Source organism: Sturnira hondurensis, unplaced genomic scaffold, assembly GCF_014824575.4.
Source record: "Sturnira hondurensis isolate 20B ecotype Veracruz unplaced genomic scaffold, ASM1482457v3 Scaffold0006413, whole genome shotgun sequence".
NCBI lineage: Eukaryota > Metazoa > Chordata > Mammalia > Chiroptera > Phyllostomidae > Sturnira > Sturnira hondurensis.
In genome coordinates, this window is record NW_028079044.1 from 21,187,150 (window position 1) to 21,214,239 (window position 27,090).

General features: G+C 37.1%; 1 protein-coding gene across 7 annotated transcripts in view; it reads left to right on the forward strand.

Moving 5' to 3' along the window:
- The window catches only part of ALMS1 (ALMS1 centrosome and basal body associated protein), a 203,738-nt gene that overhangs the window by 36,336 nt on the left and 140,312 nt on the right, over positions 1-27,090 (forward strand). For 4 of the 7 annotated variants that reach the window (XR_005066793.1, XM_037048203.1, XM_037048204.1 and 1 more), the window contains exons 5-7: positions 226-2,326; positions 2,429-2,578; positions 5,289-5,448. Coding sequence is in view for 6 of the 7 variants with exons in the window: in XM_037048203.1 (XP_036904098.1) it covers positions 226-2,326; positions 2,429-2,578; positions 5,289-5,448 (2,411 nt within the window). In the remaining variant the exon portion in view is untranslated. The remainder of the gene's footprint in view (positions 1-225; positions 2,327-2,428; positions 2,579-5,288; positions 5,449-27,090) is intronic. The other 3 variants (XM_037048206.1, XM_037048208.1, XM_037048207.1) reach the window with 2 other exon arrangements.

Genomic DNA, 27,090 nt, shown 5'->3' on the forward strand with positions numbered 1-27,090 from the left:
TGAGAATATATTAGGGTCACAGGATGGTAGTTCACCTTCTGTTTATAAAATATTTGCTTTGTTTAGTTATTACTATTTTAAAGGAATTTGAAATTAGAACTTTGTTTTTGAACACACTTCAAATAATCTTTATCAATAATATATCAATTTTATATTTTTTATGTTGGTATTTAAAATTTTTTTTTAAATGTGTAACTTTTTCTATTTTTAACTGTATATTTACAGGGTGATTCCTGGTAAGTCTGAAGACACAGAATGGTTTTCTCGACCGTCGGAAGTCAGTGAGGCTTTATTCCAGGCAGCCTCAGAAGTAGCTTCAGATGTAGTTAGTAGTCACTTTAGTGTATCTCAGCACTCACTTACAGGGAGTACAGCTCTTGAGTCTCAGGGCTCTTTTTTATATCCTGAACAAGGAACCAAAGAAGAGACTGTTTCATCTGGTGCAGTTGATGAACTGAAAACCCCCAAAGACTCTGATAGTTATGATGCTCTTTGTTCATACATGTGGAAGACACAAGAAGAATTTACACAGGAGCCAGAAACCACTTTAGCCAATCAAGATCAACTTTCTACTTCAACTTCATCTGACACAAGTGAGGAGGAATATGTAACTCCTAAAGAAAGAGACAGTTTTGATGTTTCTTGTTTATATGTGCAGTATGGGAAACAGGAAGCTTTACAACAGTCAGAAAAACATTTAACCAGTAAAGACCATGATTCTTGTTCAGATTCATCTGACACAATTGATAAAAATAAAATTTCTGAAGGAATTGGCAATTTTAGTGCCCCCCTTTCATGTATGCCATGGAGCGAACAGGGAGCTTCACACCATCCAGAAACATGTGCAGTCAGTAAAGATCATGTTTCTTTTCCACATGAAGTTGCTTCTCATTGTAATAATAAAATGTCATATTCTGTCTTGCATTGCTTGTTGGAAAGGAGAGGAAAAAGTGTTCCCTTGATGTCTGATAGTCATTATTGTGAGAGGGTTTATTTAAGGGCTCCCGCTGAGAATGAGGTAAAACAAAAGATGGTTTCTTTGGAGGGTTATGAAAGAAATGAAGAAGGTCTGGGGAAAGAATTACCTCAAAGTTTTGAACTAAAGGAAAGTAGCAGTACTTTAGTCTTTTTGAAGTTGTGTCCCAGTTCTTCAGAAGTGCAGTATATTGAGAATGTTGTAGTTCCTGATGATTCTTTTAAAGTTTCAGAAACACATACATTCTCCAGGGAACATGGTATCTCTAAGGTAGAGACTTCTGGTGGTCCTCTTCAGACTATTACATCCACCTTAGATGAGACATCAGAACAGCTGTATTTTCAAGAGGAAAGAAACCAAAAGGCAAGTGCTGCTTTTGGTGGGAAAAATGTTAATGCTACTGAAAATGTAGCCTTTGAGGCAGTTATTGCCTCTATTGAGCCTTCCAAGAAAGAGAATACAGGAAATGAAATCCAAACTGACTTCACTAAATCTTTAACAAATTATAGCCAAGGTAGTGAACCAAAAAATTCAGGTCTTTTCTTGTTCAATTACAGTGATGCCAACTCTTTCTTTGATAAATCTAGTCATCCACACTGTCAGTCTACTCCTGGGGTGTTTGAACCAGCAGCTTCAAAACCATTGTTGCATAAAAATGATGATGGTATTAGCTCCCTGTTCTGGCATACTAATGCAAAATTACTGCCCGGTGCTCCTCAGGAAATGTTCATTAGGCCACTTTCTTCTGCTCCTTTAAGTGAAAAATCTCACAGCCAGGTTGTTGGTCTTTGCAAAACACAAAGCCGTCTATTTCAGTGTGGTGTAGACAATGAACCATTTCTTCCCATTGCAGAGAAGGCAGGATCTTCAAACATTATTTACCCACTGAAAGTATCGACTTCAGATCCTTTGTTTTTGCAAGATTTAAAGCAGCAAACCTTTGAAGAAGTTGCAGATTCTTCAAACTATATTTTGGGTAAGAATGTAAATTCTAGTCATATCATTGAACGTCCATCTGCAGCTGTAGGAAGCAGCTTTTCAGCAAACTTGGTGGCATATGATGCAGAGTCACAAGGTGCTTTACCAATGACCAATGATGCATCATTAATTGCAGTTGGCCAGGAGACATTGCTGAAAGCTGATACAGGCCTAGGTGAAATTCCTCGGCCTATGGGAGCCAAGTCCAGTTTTACAGTACATACAATTATACAAAATGACTCCTATTTTGTAGAAGGCCTGCAAGGGAAGTCTGAGTCTGACATCTCTACTCTGGCTGATGATACTGAATGCTGTAGCCTAGATGAAAATGCTGTTGTATGCAGTAAAAGATCTACTGAGCTACAAAGAGAGGTGAGATACAATAAGATGATAGTTGGAGAAAACATAATCTTTTCCAGTATTGTTTCAGGAAATGGCATTGTTATTTGTTTTTATTTTTTTGCTATTTCTCAGATGTGTGATCAAGGTGACTTGAGTGGTGAGTGCATTGAGGTAGCATGTTTAGAAAATTTGCTTGACGATCTAGAGATTTGTGACAGCTCCTTGCCCTGGCAATCCACTTTACAACAACCATCCAAGGAAGAGAGCAGTTTTGGAGAGCCTGTAAGTTTTTCCATTTGACATTTCTTATGGGGCAGTGAAAGAAATATTTTAGTTGAAAAATGGGGATAAAAGTGCCTGTTTATATTCTCTAATACCAATTGTGATTTGTAATCTGGTCTTCATCTGATATGCAGGGATTTGGTTTATTAATTTGTTAGAGATTGGCATAAAACAAATGTTTTTATTTTGTAGACTGTAAGACTTAGTGAATTTAGTGGTGTCTTGGACAAAGTCATCCTTTGGCACGCCTAGGTCTTTCATCTTGAGGCATCCTAACTCTTCCGAGTTGTTCCAGCAAACACCTTTGGACAGGCCCTAGCCAGGTAGCTCAGTTGGTTAGAGCATCAGCCCAGTACACCAAGGTTGTGGTTTTGATTCCTGGCCAGGGCATGTACCAGAATCAACAAATGAATGCATAAATAAGTGGAAGAACAAATTGATGCTTCTCTTTCTCTCTCTCTCAAATCAGTAAAAAAAAAAAAAATGGAAAAAAAAAGATCCTTTGGGGCAGAGTTAAAAAGTATAGCCTTGTTCATGGAGACATTGGTATCTGCTTTTTCTACCCCCTCTGCCTTTCAGTGTACAAGCCTTGGAATAGGCCCTGGAAATATTCATTTCTTTTTAGACACTGCTGAAAGATTCGTTTTCAGAGGTATCTTGAAAATTTTAAGTACCTGTATTTCCCCAGGAAGGGTACTGAGGTAGTTACTATCTAAACTAGTTAGTGTCCCCAAAGGGAACTAACTAGTTCCCTTCCCACATAAGCAACATATGTATGTATAATTACATTTCCTTACTCTCTATATTATTATCATTATTTTCTGTGTGTAAGCCAAAAGATTATAACTTTGAGGGGGTAATAAAAAGTCCGTGTCAGTGTTTCTTTTATACAAGGATTCATTTTCCTGGGTGTTTGGATTCCTTGGCTTTAATGTCCCTCTGGTCCCATTGCCCTTCCTCTTTTGTCTGATACTGTCAGCTCTAACCTGGGTCCCAGTTCCTTGTAATATATACTGATATCCTATGTATTTTTATGTATTATGCGTAGATACTAGTGCTATACATAATGTTACTTTCCTTTTCCTGTTTTCCCAGGTATAAGATCAGCATGGTATTGGAAAAGTTCTAGTTACAGTTGCAACTATTAGACCTTTAGGTTCAGGCAGCTGATAAGAGGAAGTGAACAAAGATATTATGATGAACTTTTCCTCTTATTTTTAGTTTGTTGGATTTTAAAAAGATTTTAATATGGAGAACTGTTAGGCTAGTTTTATTTTCTTCTAAAATAGGCATTGTTTAATTTAATTTTCAATTTAATAACAGTGGGGATGAAAGTGGTAACTTTGTGATCAAATACTATGCAAAGTTTTACTTATAAACATCAATTTGTTTAGTCTTTTTGTCAGTTTTATTAGGTAGGATTGTTGGGAATTATTGCCATCCCCATTTTTGTGGTTGACAGAGTTAAGGAACTTGCTTATCATCTAGTAGGTAGGGGAAATCTAATTTAAAACTAACCTTATCTGTGTACTTAAACCACAGTGCCATGAACTGTCTCCCTATTTGGCTATTTTTCACTGAAACCAAGGCCAACATTTTGCATTATTTTGGCAAGAGAGAAGTTTTTGAATTTAGTTTCAGTAAGAATGAGAAACAAAATCTAATCAGTTTTAAACATAGTTTTTATATTTTTTATGCTACTTTTATAACTTTTCAGTTATTTTTATGCTACTTTTTACAACTTTTATAACTTTTCAACTTTTCCATATAGAGAAAAATATTTAAAAAAAAATGAAAGTATATTCAGTTAATAGCAATATGCTGAAGTTAACTCTGGCCATGTTCCAAATTTTATTTACCCTAATATGGTGAAAAGTCATATATGTTTATGTACTAACATCACCAATAATGGTTACTAATTCCTTTTTTATTTTATTTTTATTCTATTTATTTTTAGAGAGAGAAGAGAGGGAGAAGAAAGGTAGAGAAACATCAATATATGAAAGATACATTGATCAGTTGCCTCTTGCACACCCCCAGCTAGAATCCTGACTGGGAATTGAACCAGTGTCCTTTTGGTTCGCAGACTGATGCTCAATCCACTGATCCTCACCAGCCAGGGAACTAATTCCTTTTTAGCAAGGACTTGTTGGGATCTGGTAAAAGTTTAGGAGCTTCTTTATCAGCATTTAACCTTTACCTCACTCTCAGTTTATATTTCCTACTACTTTTGTTTCAAGAAATTTGAAGATTTTTGTTTTTTGGTGACTGATCACAGATACAATTTTTTGATGCTCTTACTGTTCTTCTAAACATTTGTGGATTTCTTGAAAATTTTCCTGTTTTCTCTTTCCTCCTTCCCTCTTTTCTTTCCACAACATACCTCTTCCTCTTAAAAAAACCCTTGTACCATATTTCAAATTTTGCACTGACCATACTATTATAAGGAGAAAACTCTGAGTAATAAAACATTTCTAGGCCTTCTATTTGCCATATCCTATACAGACAGACTTCCAGACCCTTAGAATAATTTATAGAGTCTTCTTGGAATTGAGAAAACAAAATAGGACCTGGATATGAATTCAGGATGGTTGAGAATATAATCTTAAGGACTGGTGTAACTGGTTAGTATTTATTTTTATAAAAGTGAGGTTTGTGCTTGTATTTTAGCAGATAAAAAATTAACCTTATTTTTTATCTCTTTTCGTAGGTAGGTCATTCTGATATGGATATTAGTCAGTCTTTTGCATCTGTATTGCCTCCATTTGTTCCCCATGAGCCGAACAGCGACTTGGAGTATCACTCTTCAGATCTCAGAATGTTGAGGGTGTCTCCTGAGATTGTGCCAAAGACTCTCAAACGTTTATCAGGTATGTAGAAAATGAGATAATGAGGGTGGTATTGAAGCTACGTGTGGCCTAAGCCAAAGAAAGGAGGTTTTGTTTTTATGTTTTGGTTTATTTGAGGAAGATAGAAAATATTGGTAAGGAAATCATTGTGAGACGTAGCCAAATGCCAGTTTCCATTTCTTCCAGTTTCTAGTCATGGTATGTGGAAGAGGGCCGCACAAACAATAAAGATTATCAAGAGGAAATTCAAGTGTTTTTGTTTTAAGACAAAAAGTTGGAGAGTATTCTCTGAAAAAATTGAGAAAAATTGTTTATTAAGTAGCGGAATGGTTTCCAAGAGGACAAAGGAAAGAAGGGAGGGAAGGAATAAACAGTGGGAGGAATCCAGTTAAGAAAACAGCAGGGATACACTACGGGGACAAGAGACTGGCAATATTTGCATTTTTTCTGGACCAGGGATTTCAGTGATTAGCATAGTTGAAACGAGTAGCCTCTATATACTAATTTTTTCAGAGATAATTTTGATGTCAGAACTGAGGGTCCCAGCTCATCTCTAAGGTCTAGTCTTAGAGATGAAATGAGGACTGTCATAGGATTTCAAAAGGTCACCATATCTAAAAATGTCTTGTTATGGTTTTCTTTTACAAATTATAGCACACCTTGATAAAGAATTCTCAGATTGCAGTTCACCTTCCCCTCCCCACCTTACATTCTTTGAAATTGTCCTCAAGTTCTTGGGTATTCTTTTCTGTTTTTCATGGTTTTTTTTTTTCTTTTTGCATTTTACTTTGGGAAGTTTCTGTTGACCTAAGTTGAAGTTCACTAATTCCTCAGCATGTTCAACCTGCTGACGAACCCATCAGAGGCACCCTTCATTTCTGTTATAGTATTTTTTATTTCTATCATTTCTATCATTTATTTCTATCAATTCTTTCTTACAGTTTTTATCTCTCTGCTTACATTACTCATCTTTTCTTGCATATTGTCTATTTTTTCCATTAGAGCTATCAGCATATTTAATTATAGTTGCTTTTTGTTTTTAATCCTCACTGGAGGACGTGCTATTGACTTTACAAAGGGGAAAGGAGGAAAGAGAGGGAGAGAAACATTGATGTGAGAGAGTAACATCAATCAGTTACTTTTTTAGCAAAGCAGTTACTTTTTTACCTCTCATACATGCCCTGCCTGGGGACTGAACCCGCAGCCTAGGCATGTGTCCCAACCAGGAATTGACCCCATGTCCTTTCTGTTTATGGAATGACACTCCAGCCAACTGAGCCAGACACCAGCCAGGACTAATCATAGTTACTTTAAATACCTGGTCTGGTAATTCCAAATTCTGTCATATCTGAGTCAGGTTCTATTACTTGCTTTGTTTCCTCAGAATGTTTTTTGACTTTTAACATGTCTTGTTATTTTTTGTTGAACACTGGACATGATGAATTAAGTAACACTATTGAGGTAAATAGGCTTTTGATATGAGGTTTTAAGTTTATTTGGCTAGAAGTTAGGCTGTATTACTTACTGTTAGCTGTAACCGTGGTGTCAAACTAAAATTTCCTCTGGTGCCCTTGTTTTTTTTTCCTATGTTGTCTTTTGGTTTCCCTTGAGAAACCTTAAACAGGGTCTGAGGCTTGCTTGCATTTTTTCATCTGTAATCTGTTTATACAGGAGCCCTATCGATGTAGTGGTAATATGTAGAGGGGAGAGATTGCATTATAACAATCCTATGATTAGGCCTCAGTCTTCTGGTGAATCTCTTTCCTTAGGCTATTACTTTTCGCAAGTGCTTTTCAGCACTTTTCCCCTTCATAAGTGAAACAAGAAGGAACTAGAGTTGGATATTTCCCTTACCCCAGATTGGTTAGGCTCTGATAAAATAAAGTCAATTAGGCTCTGGTAATTTAGTTTCCCTTGAGGTCAGCCTACTGTTATAGAGAGACCAGAACTTTGGGACTTTTAAAATGGTTACTTCCCATCCCCCGTTCCCCACCCCACCATAACTATGAGGGTATTTATGTCACATCATAATCCTGAGTGCCTTGTGGGTCTCCTGCAAATAAAACTTGTGGAAATGGGGGTCCTCTTTACAGCTGGACCCCAGCAGTCATAAAGTGAGCAGGTTGCCAATTACAGGTGTGTTTTCCCCCCACCAATTCTTGGTTCCAGAGGCTTCTGCTCTGCATAATTTCTGAATCTGTGTGTTTGCCTGTTTCTACAGTTTTCAGGATGGTGGTTTACCTTGTAAACTCAGTTTTCTGATGGGTCTAAGAAGAGTTGTTGATTTCCCGTTTGTTCAGCTCTTGTGAGAAGAGAGTGACTTCTAAGCTCTTTTACATGCATGTTGGATAAGAAAATCTCTCTTTTTTAAAGTGTTCAGATATATGATACAGACAACTAAGCTAGAGTTTTGGAAGGCGATCATTATATTTAGAATGAGAATTTAAACCAGTAGCTTTTTTAAAAGTCTTACTGAGATGTAATTCACATACCATACAATTCACTCATTTAAATTGCATAGTTCACTGAGTTGTACAAACATCACTACACTCTAGAATGTTTTATACACCTTGTTAGCAGTCGCTCACTATTCCATACCTCCCTGGGCACTTCCAGCCCTAGGCAACACTAATCCACTCTGTCTATAAATTTGCTTATTCTGGACATTTTAAATAAATGAATAAATAATACAATATGTGATATTTCATGACTGGCTTCTTTCACTGAGTATGTTTTTAAGATTTATTCATGTTAATAGCATGCATCAGTGATCATTCCTTTCTATTGTCAAATTATAGTCCGTTGTATTGATTTGTCACATTTTGTTTATCCATCATTTGATGGATATTTGGGTCATTTCCACTTTTTGGCTATTATGAATAATGCTGCTATGAATATCCATGTACATTGTTTTGTGTATATATAGTTTCTTTTTTCTTTGTTGCATATTTAGGAGTGGAATTACTAGTTTATGGTAACAATGTTTAACAATTTGAAGAAATACTAAACTGTTTTCCAAAGAGTATGTACCATACTACATTCCCACCAGCAGTATAAGGGTTCCAGTTTCTTCACATCCCCAACACTTGTTATTTTCTGTCTTTTTGATTATAGCCATTCTGGTGGGTGTGAAGTGGTATCTTGTGGTTTTGATTTATATTTTCCTAATGGCTAATGACATTGAGCATCTTATGTTTATTCACCATTTGTATATCATCTTTGTAGAAATGTCAATTCATATTCTCAGTCACTTTTTAATTGGTTTATTTTTCGCTTTATTATTGAGTTGTAAGGGTTCTTTATTGTGGATATAACTCCCTTACCATTTTATTGGCAAAACTTTTCTTTTACTCTGTGAGTTGTCTGTTTATTTACTTGGTGGTATTGATTACAACACAAAAGTTTTGTTTTGTTTTGTTTTTGGTTGAAAAAAATTTTTTTAATTTAATTCTTGTTCAAGTACAGTTTTCTGTCTTGTATTCCCAGCCCTGCCCCCCTCCAGTGCTCCCCACCTCCCTCCCATTTCCTCCCCCACCTTAGTTATTGTCCATGTGTCCTTTGTACTTGTTCATGTGAGTCCTTCCCCTTTTCCCCTGTGATTCTCTCCCCTCTCCCCTCTGGACCCTGTCAGCCTGTTCTGTATTTCAGTGTCTTTGGTCACATTTTGCTTGCTTGTTTGTTTTGTTGTTTAGATTCCTGTTAACAGTGATATCATATGGTATTTGTCTTTCACCGCCTGGCTTATTTAGCTCAGCATAATGCTTTCCAGTTCCATCCATGATGTTGCAAAGGGTAGGAGCTCCTTCTTCCTTTCTGCAGCATAGAATTCCATTGACAACACAAAATTTTTTATTTTGGTGGTCACATTATCTTTTTCTTCTTTAAAGAAATTTAATATTTTAAGTAGAGGTAAAAACACATAAAATTTACTGTCTTAACCATTTTTAATTATACTGTTCAGGATCAAATACATTCACATTGTTGTGCAAATACTACCAACATCCATCTTTCATCTTCTAAAACTGAAACTCTGTTCTATTAAATAGTAACTCACACTCTTCCCTACCTCAAGTCTATTCTACTTTTCATTCTGAATTTGACTACTCTACAGTATTAATCTTTTGTGACTGGCTTATTTGACTTAGAGTAATTGTCTTCAAGGTTTATCCATGTTTTAGTAGGTGTCAGATTGCATTGAAACTGTATAATAGTTTTGGGAGTATTGCCATCTTAATAATATTAAATAATTTGATCTGTAAACATGGGATGTCTTTCCATTTATTTAGAAGTTCTTTATTTTTTAACAATGTTTTGTACTTTCATTTAAGATTTTATTTAGTTTTAGAGAAGGGAAGGGGAGGAGAAAGAGAGGGAGAGAAACTTCAGTGTGTGGTGGCCTCTTAAACATTTCCCACTGGGGACCCGGCATGCAACCCAGGCAGGTGTCCTGACTGGGAATTGAAACAGAAACAGAAACCTTTTGGTTCATAGGCTGGCACTCAATCCACTGAGCCACACCAGCCAGGGCCAGTATTTTGTGCATTTTAGTGTACAAGTCTTGCACTTTGTTAATTCTAAGTCTTTATTATTGTTATTGTTATTATTATTATTCTATTACAATTGTCCCAGTTTTCTCCCGTTGCCCTCCCAGCCCCATTCACCCCCACCCGCATTCTCACAATTAGTCCCCACCCTGCTGCCATGTCTGTGGGTCATTTATACATGTTCCTTGACTAAACCCTTCGCCTTCTTTTCCCCCTTATCTCTCTCCCCTCTCCCTTCTCATGACTGTCAGTCTGTTCCTTGTTTCCATGCCTCTGGTTCTGTTTTGCTTATTTGTTTGTTTTGTTCATTAGGTTCTTCTTATAGGTGAGATCATATGGTATTGATCTTTCACTGCCTGGCTTGTTTCACTTAGCATAATGCTCTCCAGTTCCATCCCATGCTGTCACAAAGGGCAGAAGTTCCTTCTTTCTTTCTGCTGCTTAGTATTCCATTGTGTAAATGTACCATAGGTTTTTTTTTTAATTTCTTTTTTAAATTTTATTTTAATTGTTGTTCAAGTACAGTTTTCTGTTTTTTACTCCCATCCCATTCCCCACCAGCCCTCCCCACCTCCCTCCCATTTCCACCCCCCCTAGTTTTTTGTCCATGTGTTCTTTATACTTGTTCCTGTAAACCCTTCCCTTTCCTCCCTGAAATTCCCTGACCTCTCCCCTCTGGTCACTGTCAGTCTGTTCTCTATTTCAGTATCTTTGGTTATATTTTGCTTGCCTGTTTTGTCTGTTTGTTGAATCTCACCTCCTGCTAAAGGTGAGATCATATGGTATTTGTCTTTCACCACCTGGCTTATTTCACTCAGCATAATGCTTTCCAGTTCCATCCATGTTGTAGCAAAGAGTAGGAGTTCCTTCTTTCTGATGCATAGAATTCCATTATGTAAATGTACCATAGTTCTTTGATCCACTCATTTGCTGATGGGCACTTAGGCTGTTCCAGCATTTGGCTGTTGTAAATAGCATTGCTATGAACATAGGGATACATAGGTTCTTTTGAATTGGTGTTTCAGAGTTTTAATCTTTAAAAAAAAACTTTCTGTTAACCTTAGTTTATTTTAAAATTTTTAAAAATATATTTTATTGATTATGCTATTACAGTTGTCCCATTTCCCCCCTTTATTCCCCTCTGCCCTGCACACTCCCTCCTATCTGCATTCCCCCCATTTACTTCATGTTCATGAGTCGTAGATATAAGTTCTTTGGCTTCTACATTTCCTATACTATTCTTACCTCCCTCTGTCTATTTTGTACCTACTGTTTATACTACTAATTCTCTATACCTTTTCCCCCTCTCTCTCTTTCCCACTCACCCACTGATAACCAAACATATGATCTCCATTTCTGTGATTCTGTTCCTGTTCTAGTTGTTTGCTTAGTTTGTTTTTGTTTTTTAGGTTCAGTTTTTTAATAGCTGTGAGGTTATTGTCATTTTAGTGTTCATATTTTTATCTTCTTTTTCTTAGATATGTCCTTTTACTGTTTCATGTAATAAGGGTTGGGTGATGAACTCTTTTCACTTGACTTTATCTGGGAAGCACTTTATCTGTCGTTCCATTCTAAATGAAAGCTTTACTGGATAGAGTCATCTTGGATGTAGGTCCTTGCATTTCTTTACTTGGAATACTTCTTTCCAGCCCCTTCTTGCCTGTAAGGTTTTTTTTTTGAGAAATCAGCTGAAAGCCTTTTGGGAACTCTTTTGTAGGTAAACTGTCTCCTTTTCTCTTGCTGCTTTTTTTATTTTATTTTATTTATTTAAATACCTTTAGATGGGAAGGAGAGAGGGAGAGAAACATCAATGTATGGTTGCCTTTTTGTGCGTCCCCTGCTGGTAGTTAGCCTGCAAGGAACCGGCCTGCAACCCAGGCATGTGCCCTGGCTGGGAATCGAACCGCGATCGTCTGGTTTGCAGGCCCGCGCTCAATCCACTGAGCTACGCCAGCCAGGGCTTCTCTTGCTGCTTTTAAGATTCTCTCTTTATCTTTAATCTTGGCTAATGTAATTATGATATATGTGCCTTGGTGTGTTCCTCCTTGGGTTCAACTTCTTTGGGACTCTCTGAGTTTCCTGGATGTCCTGGAAGTCTATTTCCTTTGCCAGATTGGGAAACTTCTCCTTCATTATTTGTTCATAAAAGTTTTCCATTTCTTGCTGTTCCTCTTTTCCTTCTGGCACCCCTATGATTCGGATGTTGGAATGTTTAAGGTTGTCCTTGAGGTTCCTAAGCCTCTCCTCATTTTTTTTGTATTCTTGTTTCTCTACATGCTGTTCAGGTTGAATGTTTCTTTATTCCTTCTGCTCTAAACTGTTGATTTCCGTCCTGGTTTCCTTCCTGTCACTGTTGGTTAGCTGTAGATTTTTCTTTATTTCACATAATGCAACCTTCATTGCTGCCTGGGTCTTTTTTATGCTGTTAAAGTACCCAGTGAATTCCTGGAGCATCCTGATAACCAGTGTTTTAAACTGTGCATCAGATAGGTTGGCTATCTCTTCATCACTTAGTTGTATTTTTTCTGGAGCTTTGAACAGTTCTTTCATTTGGACCTTTTTTTTTGGTCTCAGCATGCCTGTTATGTAGTAAGGGGTGGAGCCTTAGGTATTCACCAGGGTGGGGCAATCCCTGTAGCTGCCTAGTAATGCTCTATGTAGGGGAGAGGTCCAAGAGGGAAGAGTGCTGCTTGAATCACTCTCTGCCAATTTTCAGTCACTTCCCCCACTACCCACAATCAAATTGGGCCCTTTTGCTGCTGATTCCCAGGTGGGTGGGTTTGGGTATGTTCTAGGACCCTGTGGGTCTCTCCATTGAATTCTTCTCTGAGGCTGGGAGTTTCTCCCACTGTGGTCTCAAGCCCAACAGGTGTTTTCAGTCAGTGGTTTAGAGGTTCTTATTTCCCTGTGCTGGAACCCTGGGTTGCATGGTCTCTCTCACTCCCCAGTTGTTCCTCCCAGTTTATCTGCAGGCGAATGTGGGACCCCCTGGTCTGCAAGCAGCCACCTTGTCCACCCTGGTCCTCCAGTGTCTGCCTTGACATGAGTCCTCTCTACCCTGGCTGCCTGTCTCTGCCCCTCCTACCAGTCTGGATGAATGTTTCTTTAACTCCTTGGTTGTCAGACTTCCATACAGTTCGATTTTCTGTCAGATCTGGTTATTTTTTGTTTTTAAATTTATTGTTGTCCTTGTTTTGGTTGTGCAAGGAGGCACAGTGTTTGTACCTGTGCTTCTATCTTGGCTGGAAGTCCTATTTTGTCTTTTGTAATTACATTTGCTCTAGTTCTTACGGTTACTCTTTGTATGACATACCTATTTATTATCCCTTTACTTTTAATCTTTTCATATTTTTCATCTAAAGTTCATCTTTTGTAAATAGCTTATAATTGGATCTTTTTAAAATGAAGGCTAATAATCTTTGCCTTTTGATTGTTTAACCCATTCACATTTAATGTCATTACTGATAAAATTGGGTTTACATTTTTGTTTTCCATATTTCTCATGTCTTTTTGTTCTTCTGTCCATACTTTAGTGCTTTTTATTGTATTAAGTTAATATTTTCTAGTGTGACATTTTAAGTTTTTTAATGATATTCCAGTTATTTATTAAAGTCATATTCTCAGTGTTTGTTCTAGCAGGGGTATCCAGCCTTTTGGCATCTCTGGGCCACACTGGAAGAGGAAGAGTTGTCTTGGGCCATACATCAAATAAACAAACATTAATGAAACCTGATGAACAAAAAAAAAGTTTCTAAGTAAACTTACAATTTTGTATGGGGCTGTGTGCATAGCCATCCTGGGCTGCATGCAGCCTGAGGGCAGTGGGTTGGACATCCCCGCTAGGGCTTACAAAATTCATCAGAATGTACTCCTGATCTGTTCTAACTTTATTCTAATGTGATATAGCATGTTATTCCTATATAGCTCTATTTCCTCTTCATTTTTTGTGTGTAATTATTGCTACACATATTATACCTATGTATTACAAACAATAATACATTGTTACAAGTATTTATATAATTTTAATTATTTTAAAGGAACTGAGAAGAGAAGTAAGGAGAACAAGTATTTATTTATAGAGCTTGTTATATTAATCTTCCAGTTTACCATTTCTTATTCTCTTTGTTTCTGTGGATTTGTTACTATACAGTGTCATTTTTTTAAAGATTTTATTTATTTTTAGAGAGAGGGGAAGGCAGAAAGAGAGGGAGAGAACTGTCAATGTGTGGTTGCCTCTTGCACATGCCCTACTGGAAACCTGGCCCGCAACCCAGGCAGATGCCCTAACTAAATCAAACCAGTGACCGCTTGGTTCCCAGTCCAGTGCTCAATCCACTGAGTCACACCAGCCAGGGCTACAGTGTCATTTTTTTATTCCACTCTAGCTTTACTCTAGCCTGCCTCCGTTTGAAGTTGTCATCAAACATGTTAACATTTCTATATGTTATAGACCCAGTATGCAATTATGTACATACTGCTTTATGTAAAATTGCTTTAAAAATCAGTGAAGAGAAGATAGGAAAAGAAATATGCAAGCATGATGTCTTTTTGTAATTACCTACATAATACCTTTACTATTGCTCTTTGTTTTGCTGTGCCACTTCAATTACTGTCTGGTGTCACTTGCTTTCACTCTGAAGAACTTCCCTTAGTTTTTCTTGTAAGATGCTTCTGCAACCAACAGATTCTGGCTTTGTATACTGGGAATGTCTTTATTTTATCTTTTTCTAAGTTAGTTTTCCTGGGTTTAAATACCTGTGTCAGCCTTTTTTTCCAGGCCTTTGAATATATTCCCACTGTTTTCTGCCTTTATTGTTTCTGATGAGAGATCAGCCGTTAATCTTACTGGCCTTCCCTTATGTACAATTTGTTTTCATTCTTGGTACTTTCAGGATATTTTCTTTATCTTTCAACATTTTGAGTATGATGTGTTGTTGTGGATCTGTGTGTTTATACTACGTTGAGTTCATTGAGTTACTCAGATGTGTTGATTGTGTAGGTTAGTTTTACATCAAATTTGGGAAGTTTTCAGCCATTATTTCTTTGATATATTTTCTGTTCCTTTTTCTTTTCTGTCTCAAGCAATCCCCCATTGTACGTATATTGGTAAAGTTAGTCTTGTCTCACAGGTCTAAGCCTCTGTTCTTTTTCAAATTCTTTGTTCTTCAGATTGCATCATCTTTTGATTTATCAAGCTGTTCACTGATTTTTTTTTCCTTCTGTCTGTCTAAATTTCATGTTGTGCTTCTAGGAAATTTTTCATTCAATTGTACTTTTTAACCCCAGAATTTCCATTTCATTGTTTTATGAGTTCTATTTAGCTTGTTCTCTATTTTATGAGACATTGCCATTACCTTCCTTTAATTTTTAAAGCATGATTTCCTTCTTTGAACGTATTTCCTGCTTTGAAGTCTTTGCTGGCTAAGTCCTTAACAGCAGTATCTATTACCACCCATACTCTTGCCATATAAATGGGTCACACTTTCTTTGTACGCCTCACAATTTTTGAGTTATTAACTAGACATTTGAGATAGTATATTGTTGCAACTGAGAATGTTGTTTTGCTTATCTGGTTATTTAGTGACTCGATCAGACTAGTTCAGTGAATGTAACTCCCCTGCAGTATGCAGCTTCTGAATTTCCTCACCAGAAAGCATAGCTTTTCGCATGTGTACAGCCTCCCCACCATTCGCTTTTCCTCCATCCCCTGCTCCTGTGCCTGTGTTTTTAGCTTAGTTTTCTTTTACTGTCTCTTTTTTCATGTTCTTATTATGCTTCTTGCTTTTATTCCACTATTGGTATCAGCTGTTAGCTTCAATAAATGGTAGCTAGCTGATTGCTCTATCATTTTCAACAATATCTGGAGGCATATATTGCTTCACTGTCTGGTACAATTAATGTCAGGTGCTTTTAAAGTTCTAGCTAGCTTATCTTGCATATGGCTTACTGGTATCATATAGCTACCAGCTTTCTCTTAATTGCTCATCACCAGGATTGCCATTGTTTTTGCCAGTGTCTTCAGGCTTGATTTCCCGGCTTTATTCTAAATAAAATCAGTCTGATGGGATATGTGGAGCTTCTTATACTCCTAGCTTGTCTCTCCTCTTGGGCAGAAACTGTGTGACACTGCTTTGGAGTTGGGACAATGGTCCACTTCTCTTGAAGTAACATACCCCTTCAATATGATTGTTGCTGGATGGGGCGGTGTTACCTGATCTCTGTGGATCACCTCTTCTGGAGTGGAACTTTCACCCTGTGAGCTAGGGTGGGCTTGATTGAAGCTTGGTATTCTCAGTCTGCCATGCTGGGGGTAAGTCTTCTCTTCAGCTGGTGACTGGGTAAAGATAGGCCATTTCTTGTGCTCTTTTACAGCCTCTCTCCTTTTATTTTTATTTATTTATTTACCTGTTTGTTTGTTTATTTATTTTGGTGAGTTGAAATAGGATTTTATTTTTACATGGACACTCAATTATAGCTAAAGTGCTTTCTAAGATCCATATGCCTTTCCTGGACATCCTCAGTTTATGTTTAATAAATATTGTTCAGTAAATATTGTACTGAAATGGGCCCTTGATATCAATGGCCCTAGTTCCTTATTTTTTTTAATTGGCAAACCCCCTTGGTCCTATGTCATGATGGGCAGAAAATGACTGCCGAGTTGGGTTCAAATTGGGTTGAAAGTGTGAATCAACATAATTTACTAGTGAGGTAAAATACTTCACAGAATTTGAGTAGTTTGGCAGAGATTAGAAGTAGTATAACAAACTTGAGTTTAGATTATTGAGGATTGGTGACACTATTAGCAAGTAGTGAAGTGAATTTAGTTTTAGACATATGAATTTGGTTATCAGGAGATCATTCAATTTTGGGTATCCTCAAAACCAGTTGAGACTTCTGGCCAAGATGGAGGCGTAGGTGGACACACTGTGCCTCCTCGCACAACCAAAAGAAAGACAACAATAAATTCAAAAACAAAAAACAACCAGATCTGACAAAAAATCAGACTGTATGGAATTCTGACAACCAAGGAGTTAAAGAAGAAACATTCATCCAGACTGGTAGGAGGGGCAGAGACGGGCAGCCAGGGTGGAGAGAACTCATGGCAAGGTGGTGGCTGGTGGAGCAGGGCGGGCAAGGTGGCAGCTGGCAGACCCGGTGAGGCAGCAGATTTCAGACCAGGGGGTCCCACATTTGCCTGCACATAATCCGGAAGGAACAACTGGGGAGTGAGAGAGACCATGCAACCTAGGGTTCCAGCACAGGGAAATAAGACCTCTAAACCATTGACTGAAAACACCTGTTGGGCTTGAGACCACAGTGGGAGAAACTCCCAGCCTCAGAGAAGAATTCATTGGAGAGACCCACAGGGTCCTAGAACATACCCAAACCCACCCACCTGGGAATCAGCAGCAAAAGGGCCCAATTTGATTGTGGGTAGTGGGGGAAGTGACTGAAAGCCAGCACAGAGTGAAGTAAACAGCATTATTTCCACTTGAACCCCTCCCCCACATACAGCATCACTATGCAGCTATGTGGGTTGCCCTGTCCTGGTGAACACCTAAGGCTTCACACCATATTACACCAAGATAAAATAAATGGTCCAACTGAAAGAACAGATCAAAGCTCCAGAAAAAATACAACTATACAATGAAGAAGATAGCCAGCCTATCAGATGCATAGTTCAAAGCACTGATAATCAGGATGCTCACAAAATTGGTTGAATATGGTCGCAAATTAAGTGGAAAAATGGCTCTGGCTGGTATAGCTCAGTGGATTGAGCATGGGCCTGAGAACCAGACAATCGAGGTTCAATTCCCAGTCAGGGCACATGCCTGGGTTGCAGGCCAGTTCCTGGCAGGGGATCCACAAGAGGCAACTGTACATTGTATTTCTCTCCTTCTCTCCTTCCCTTCCCCTCTAAAGATCGATAAAATCTTCAAAAAATGAGAAAATAAAGGCTATGCTAAGTGAAATAAAGGAAAATGTAGAGGGAACCAACAGTGAAACCAGTACTCAAATCAATGGTGTGGACCAGAAGGAAGAAAGAAACATTCAACTGGAACAGAATGAAGAAACAAGAATTCAAAACAATGAGGAGAGGCTTAGGAACCTCCAGGAAATCTTTAAATGTTCCAACATCTGAATCATAGGGGTCTCAGGAGAAGAGGAAGAGCAAGAAATTGAAAAGACAAAGGAAATAGACTTCCAGGACATCCAGGAAGCTCAGAGAGCCCAAAGAAGTTGGACCCAAGAAGGAACACAAAAAGGCACATCATAATTACATTAGCCAAGACTAAAATGAAGGAGAGAATCCTAGAAGCAGCAAGGGATAAGGAGAGAGTTACCTATAAAGGCATGCCCATGAGACTGTCCACTGATTTCTCAAAAGAAAACTTTTGGCAAGAAGGGACTGGAAAGAAGTATTCCAAGTCATGAAAGGCAAGGATTTACATCCAAAATGACTCTATCCAGCAAATCTTTCATTTAGAACAGAAGGGCAGATAAAGTGCTTCTCAGATAAGGTCAAGTTAAAGGAGTTCATCATCACCCAGTCCTAAAGGGAATTATCTAAGAAAAAGAAGATCAAAAATATGAACACTAAAATGACAACTAACTTATGGTTAGTAAGAACTGAACCTAAAACAGAAACAAAGTAAGAAAACAACTAGAACAGGAACAGAACCACAGAAATGGAGATCACATGAAGGGTTATCAGTGTGGGAGTAGGAGGGGGTGAAGGTACAGAGAATAAGTAGCATAAATGGTAGGTACAAAATAGACGGGGAGTTTAAGAATAGTATAGGAAATGTAGAAGCCAAAGAACTTATATATATGACCCATGGACATGAACTGAAGGGGTGGAATGCAGGTAGGAGGGGGTGCACAGGGTGGAGGGGAATAAAGTGGGGAAATGGGACAACTGTAATAGCATAATCAATAAAGCATATTTAAAAGAAAAAACAGTTGAAAATGGGAAATGTAAATTTGGAAGACCCCAACAATCCATGAGTAAGTTATACACTATAAGAAGAGATGAACTTTCTGAGGGAACATGAGTACAGGGTAAAGCAAAATGCCAAGGACAGAATCTTAGAGAATATAGTAGGGGAAAAGGGGGCCAATGGAGAATGCAGAAAAGAAACAGGTATTTTGCTTAAATTATTATTTAGATTTAGTTTCTACTCTTTCAGTTTCCATTCCTATATTTGCTGCTATCATCATATCACACATATGGATTATGTTGTATACCTGTATAGGATTGCTATGTCTTCTTGGCTAATTGATCCTTTTTATGTAATAATGCTTAGTCCTGAGTAATTTTTCATCCTGACGTTTACTTCTTCTGATATTATAACCATTTTTTTAAAAAATTAATGTTTGTACAGTATTTCTTTCTTATTTTTTTACTTTACCTTTTAATGTCATGTTTGAAGTAAATTTCTTGTAGACAGCATATTGTTGCATTTTTTAAAAAATTCTGTCCTAATATGTATATTTTAGTTGGTGTACTTAGACCATTTACACTTACAGTAATTATTGATGTACTGGGACTTAAAGTTGGCCCTTTTATTTGTTTTTGGTTAGTTGCTTTGTTTCTTTTTTCTTGCTTTACTATGGGTTACACGAATATTTTCATTAATCTATAGTATTTTGGCTATTTTATTTTGTAGTTTTCTTAGTGGTTGCTTTAGGTATTACAGTATACATGCATAATTTATATATACTATATATAAATAGTATAATTATATATACTATATTAACTATCAACTGGTGTTCACTTTTACCTCTAGGAGTGATGTATATTTAATTCACTTTACCCTTCCCACTTTTTAAATACAGTTGTTTTAATATTTGTTTTACATTAATTGAGCACCACCACAGCACATGGAGTTACCACTTTAACCCGTGAAGAGAATGGTAGTCATTATATTCACCTGTATTTTTATCTATTGTTTTTCTTTCCTGTGTGTACTTCTGGGTATTTCCTGCTATTTCCTTTCTGTTTGGAGAACTCAGTCTTTCTTTGAGGACTGGTATATGGCAAATACTGCTAGTTTTCTTTATCTGGAAATGTCTTTATTTCCCATTTACTTGTGAAGGATAATAGAAAAGGATGTAGAACTAATGTTTAATAATAGTTTTTTTCTTTCAGCACTTGCAAAATGGTGTTTCACTTCCTATTGGCCTTCAGATTTTCAGATGGGAAATCTATCAATCAAATTGATGTTCCCCTATAAGTAATGCATCTTTGCTTGTGGCTGCTATGAAGATAAAAATTTTTATCTTAGTTTTCAGAAATTTAATTATGCTGATCTTGGAATAGATTTCTTTGGTTTATCTTGTTTGAAATTCACAGAGCTTCTTGAATCTGTAAGTGTATGTCTCACCAAATTTGGGGAGTTTTCAGCTATCATTTCTATGAATATTTTTAGCCTCCTACCTTTCTTATCTAATTCTGGCATTCTGTCTGTATGACTGTTAGATCCTTTGTTATAGTCCAAGAATTGCCTGCCCTCCCGTCCCAACTTTTTAAAAAAATCACTGTTCTTTTTTGTTTAGATTCGTTCATTGTATTGATATGTCTTTAGTTCACTGAGTCTGTCTTTTATCATCTCCATTCTGGTGTTGAGCATCTCTAGTGAGATTTTTTTTTTATTTGTTATTGCATTTTTCAGTACTTTGAATTTTCATTTGGTTCTTTTTCATAACTTCTTCTTTTTTTTTGCTTAGGTTTTAATTTATTTCATTTGTTTCAAGAGAATTCTTAATTACTTGGTCTAGAATATTTAAGATGGTTGCTTTAAACATTTTCATCAGTTAATTCCATTATCTGATTCTTGTTGGTGTTGGCATCATCTTATCTTTTTCATCCAACCTGTGATTTTCCTGGTTCTTGGTATCACAAATGATCTTCAATTGTGTGCATTTTGGATGTTATGTTAGGAGACTTTGGATCCTATTTAATCTTCCATTTTAGCAGGCAGTTGTATGATATTTACATGTAGCATATAGGTCCTGACCTATTTATGTAGGCTACGGTTTCAGAAACAGTTTGGTTTAAGAGGTCTTGCATTCTGGTCTACTTTATTCAATGGTGCCACTGAGGCTACTACTCAATTCCTGCTGGTGATGCTTATGGGGAAAGAATGCTTTTAACCCAGGCCTGCTGCTCTAGGAAATGGGAGATACTGGCCCATCGGGTGGAGATGCTTCCCTTGACCTGCCTCCTGAGCAATTGGTGCCGGTTCATCTCCCCCTCAGTTCCTGCTGGTATCTATGGGTATGGAAAGTGCTTCTTCAGGCTTTCTGGTTCAGCTAGGTGGAGTATGTAGGATGTTGGGCTGCTAAAGAGGAGACTGTTTTCCTAGACCTGCTCTCTGGGCCTCTTAGTGCTGGTGAGCTTCTCACTCAGTTTCTGCCAGTGTGATCTAAGAGGAAAACACCTACCTTGGCTTTGTTCTGCCTCTGGGTTGGGAATCAAGAGACTGAGAGTTACATGCCTCTCTCAGGTGTGTTTGGGATATATAGAGTTAAAAAGAAAACCCAGGGACATTGTTATTATTGCTGTTTTTTTGGAAATTACTGTTTTGTTCAAGTCTCTGGTTCCTAGCCAGTCCCCCTTCTTTCCAGCATTTCAGTCATTTTATCGTCGTCTGTTGAATTATTTCCAGAGTGGAGCAGGGAGAAATGATTTTATGCTATTTTGACTGGGGACCAGAAGGCAACTTGAATTTTGAATATGCAAGAATTTGGAGGCATTTTGTTTTTGGTCTGTTGGTAGAAATAATCAAATGAGGGAGCCAGAGTGGTAAGAGTGAAGTATCTTTCTCAAGCAATATTGAATAAACTCAGGGATCTCAAGTCATAGTAGTTGGGGACACCTATGCTATGAAACTTTCCTAGCTTTTCTAAAATCTATCCCATCATAATAATAGTTAACATTTATTGATTGCTTATTTTGCTAAGCATATTCATAGATAATATTTTATAGTTATACCTGACTTTTGATGATAGGTACTGCTGTCTTTTGTAATAATTGACGAAAATGAATCTTGGAGAAGTTAAACAACTTTCCCCATAGGTGGTAAGTTGGTAAAGTGCCCGTTGTGAACCCAAGCAATCTTCCTCCAGAGCCTGCATTTATAATCACTATATTATGACACCTTTTTATCTTTCTTAAAACCAACTGTCCATGGACAACAGTGTGATGATTGTTTGGGTAGTGAGGAAAAGGAGACTATATGGTAAAGGAAAAAGAATACAGTAAAGATTAAATTAAAAAGAACACCCAACTGTCATATTCTTTTTGAACATTGATTATAATATTTTTCTTCCCTCTGTTAAATCTAAAGTCTTCTGACTGATTACCAAGACCTACTAAATTCTATTTATCTGACTTTAATTTTCTCCTTTTAAAAATATTCTCACCCATGGATGTGTTTATTGATTTTAGAGAGAGAGGAAGGGGATATATAGAGAGAAACATAAATGTGAGAGGGGAAATTAACCAGTTGCCTCTCCTGCATGTGCCTTGACTGGGGATCGAACCCACAGCCTCTTGGTGTATGCGACAATGCTCCAATCAACTAAGCCACCCAGCCAGAGCTAATTTTCATTTTCTTATACATTTTGGTCATTCCAGTCAATCCACTTTGTTTGTTATTTTGTTTACTTTTCTACCTCTAGAGGCATGATCAGCCCTTTTCCTGTGTTTCATTAATGCTTTTTCCCTTCCCTGAATGTTGTTTCCTAGTTTCACTATATCTATATATTCTAGTTTAAATTTAAGGCCTAACTCAAGTTCCATTTTTTCTAAGAGAATTTTTGGTTACTTTATTCCATATTCTTTGAATTCTCTTCATTCTTTGAATTTTATTCTTTTTTTTTTTTTAATTTTAGAGACACAGGAAGAGAGGGAGAAAGAGAGGGAGAGAAACATCAATGTGGGAAAGAAACATCAATCGGCCACATTCTGTGTGCTCCCTGACTGGGGACAAAATCTATAAGCCAGGCATGTGCCCTGACTGAGAATTGAACTGGTGACCTTTTGCTTTGTGGGATGCCACCCAGCCAACTGAGCCACTCTGACTGGTCTCATTTTTTTAAATTTTAAATGCCTCTATAGCCTCACCATAAAACAGTACACCAACAATTTGTTCAAATTCTTCTTTATAGAGAGGGTGCTACGTTTTATTTCTATCCATTGCTTAACAAAAATCTTGGTACATAATAAAAACATGGAAGAGTGTTGAAAACTCTTTCCTGACTTAAGGGTATCATTTGTTGTATAGTACTGGCTGGCCTCAGCTGTTTTTTTAAAAAATATTTTATTTATTTTATTTATTTTTAGAGAGAGGGGAAGGGAAGGAGAAAGAGTGGGAAAGAAATATCAATGTTTGGTTGCCTCTCTCGTGTCCCCTACTGGGGACCTGGCCCACAATCCAGTCATGTGCCCTGACTGGGAATTGAACCAGCAACCCTTTGCCTCACAGGCCCATGCTCAATCCACTGAGCTACACCAGCCAGGGCTGGCCTCAGCTGTTTTATAGTAGCAGGTGGAAACATTGTAGGAAACTTTTGATTTTAACTTCTGAGGTGATATCTGCTGTTGACTTACAATGTAAGACTCTATCTAAATGTGTCTGTACTCCAGATGTTTATCTCCATCTGCCTGTAGAAAAGCTTCATTTGGACATCCCAATCGCATCTTAAACTTGGAACTTTGAAGAACCGATCATCTTCTCAAACCTACTTTTTCATATTTCCTCTCAATAAGTGGGCATCTACTTTCACCACACCAGAAACTTGTATATTTTTCTTCGCTCTCACCTTTATTCAGTTATCTAAGGTTGGTTCTGATTGATTGTCAGGGTCATATTTTCTCTTTCTTTGAACTACTGCTTTAGTAGAGGGAAGCTGGTAGTCTTTGCTGCCCTCCTATCCATCATCTGTATTAAGCCAGAATGGTCTTTTTTTCTAAGGCAGACCTGATAATATCACTTCTAGTTTGAAACCCTTGCTTTCTATTGTTATCTTCATAATAAACTCCAAACTCCTGGTACATCATAGAAAGTCCCTGCTCACTTCCTTAGTCTCATACTTGTCTCTTTGATCACATTGAACTACTGCCATCTCTTCATTATGCTAGGCTCTTCTGTCTCCTTGATCCTACAGGTGAGGTTTTCTCTGCTTGGAACACTTTCTGCCTCCACTTCTTGTGCCTCATTCCTACTCTTCATCCTTTCATTCTTGACTTAGATGTCTTCCAGGAAATATTTTCTTTATTTATTTTTAGAGAGAGGGGACGAGAGTCAGGGAAACATTGATCGGTTGCCTCTCATACACCCGCAGCTGGGGGACAAACTTGGAACCCAGGCATGGCTCTTGACCAGGTTTTTTGGCTCTTGAACCAAAAACCTTTCACTTTGCAGCATGATACTCAACTGAGCCACACTGATCAGGGCTTCTAGGAAGTATTTTCTAGTTTCCACCACTCACAGTGACCTTTTAAGAAAGAATCAGATACTCCTTATACATATTCTCATAGTATCCCCACTAATCACTGCACTCAACACATAGTATAGTAATTGCTTGTGTATTGTTTTATCTCTCACAAGACTTTAAGCTTTTTGAAAGCAGAGCTGGGCTTTATTAATATTTTATTTGCAACTGGCCATGAAAGGTGCTCAATATCTATGGAATGACTTAATGAATTATTAAATATTAAATGAATGAAATGTCAGGGTAGACTCAATGAAGATGGATGAAATAAGGAAGTGGGTTTTGTGCTCTTTTGGGGAGATCAGTTCTCAAGAAAGTGGATCAAATGAAAATAAAAATTATATCTGATTGAATTACTTTATTTGAGTTATTATGAAGACCTGTAGATTTGTTTCTTGCACTATTTTAAAGCTTTTATTGTTCTCATTAGTATGGGGTCATCCTTATTACTTTCGTGGCATATAGTCTTTATGTTGTTTGGTGGTTATTGGGGTTTGTGATCCCTGCCTATGAACTTAATTGATTTAATTATCCATTAGTATTGTTGCTGTGATTTACAATGAAAGCCTAAACACTGTAGGTTTTCACTTGTTCGCTCTCTTTTCTCTCTCTCTCCCTGATACAATCTGGATGTGGCTCAGAGTTAGTGAGGACTTTGGGGCAGGGTTTTGAGAGGGTTCTCTTATAGATGAGGCCTGGAATCAAGCCTGAAATTTCATCTTCCTCCTATTCCCCTCTTCCATGAGTAAGGGTGCACTTAATACTTGTCAGACACTTAATATTTGTGAGGCACTTTATGTCTAATTTAAAATCTCTACAATCCTGCGAAGATCGTAGGATGAGTGGAATGACTTTCCCAGGGTTATTCTATTAGGAAATATGTATTTTGGATTTGAACTTGAGAGTGCAGCGCTCATGAACTTTCCACAACAGTGGAAACGTTTCCACCAGCAGTTATTTAGCTTTTTGAAACCACTGACCTATTAGGGGTGCAGAGAGATTATAGCCAATTTACTTCACCAATTTCCACTTTTATATAGAAAAAGAATTTAATTATAGCAGTAAAAAATTAGGATGTAGCCTGAACTTGTATATGTGATTTAACAGTCCATATAAACTTGTAAGACTCAGCAGTTTTATTATATTTAACTTAATAATTGTGTTGCAAGTTACTCAAATGGTATACATTTGTCAACAACACAACATTTTTTACGTATCATTATATAAGCACTTTAGAGTGGTTATATTTACATCTACTTTGTCAATAAGGTATCAAAAATTCCTGTGTGAACCATAATATATATATGAGTTATAGTCTGGTGTTGAGAATTTAAGTTTAAAATAATGTCGATCTAAGCAGTTTCAGTTTACTCAAAGATTAACTGAATAACCCATGATAAAATTGTGACTAATGATCTAGTTATCAATAGTTAATAATTAGAAAATTGGAAAAATGATAAAGTTACAGTGATTTTTTCATTAGAAAACAAGAATAACAGTAATGAAAACAAAAACCAATTTAAAATATTACCAATGTCCTTTTTCAAACTGTAGGAATTTCTGCTTGCTTTATGCACAGAATAAGTAGGCACTTTTTAGGACAGCCCAGACCTCTTAGTAGTGATTGAATTACAGTTCTGGAAATCCAGAAATATGTTACTTTCTTATGTGCTAATATTAATAATCTATAACTCGCTTGGAATGACTATTAGTAAGAATCCCTTAGTTATATGTAAAAGGAAACTGGAATTGCACCTCATTTTTGTCCATGAGAAATAGAGAACTTGCCTGTTGTTCTAAATAAATTATGTCACAGAGGAGTTTGGATTATACTTTGGGAAATAAAAGCATACAGTCTTTGTCTCCTAAGGAAGCTTTCTGTTAATAAGCATTTGGCCTCAGTGGGTAACGTGTTCTTCAGATCCTAACCACGTTGTCCATCTCCTCTCCAAGAGGCATCAGTATACAATTTTGGTATATTATATTCTTTTTCTGGGCAAATGTCTTCCTCTTCACAGTCAGAACTTTTTAATCTACCCTCTAGTTCTGAAAAAGAATCTGCAAGGATTCAATAGGTATAAAGTAATATTGTAGCATGCATAGTTAGTATATTATTTCCTGTTTCCCAGGGCTGAGAGAGTGAGCACTCTGACTGTGTCATCCATTATCATGTATTCCTTACCTCTACAAACATATCTCAAAATGATAATAGGTTTATGATCACCATTGCTTCTGACAGTTTGAAGTACAATATATGTCGTATAGGCTTCTGTGAAAAAGTCAGAAATCTATTCCTTAACACCACAAGTCTACACTTTGAGGAGCATAACTTGTAGTTGTTCTTTACTTTCTTTTACTATTTTTTTCCTACCTCCTACAACATGCATAGTTACAAATATTTTTTTCTTGTGATGAGGCCTTATTAGATAAACTATTTTAGTAACTTTCAGGTATGCAATATAGTATTAACTGTAGTCACCATGCTTCATATTACATTCCCATGACTTACTTATTTTATAACTGGAGATTTCTACCTTTTGGCCTCCTTCACCATTGTTCTCACCCCTCTGCTTCAGGCAACCAGCAATCTGTTTTCTTTATCTATGAGCTCAGTTTT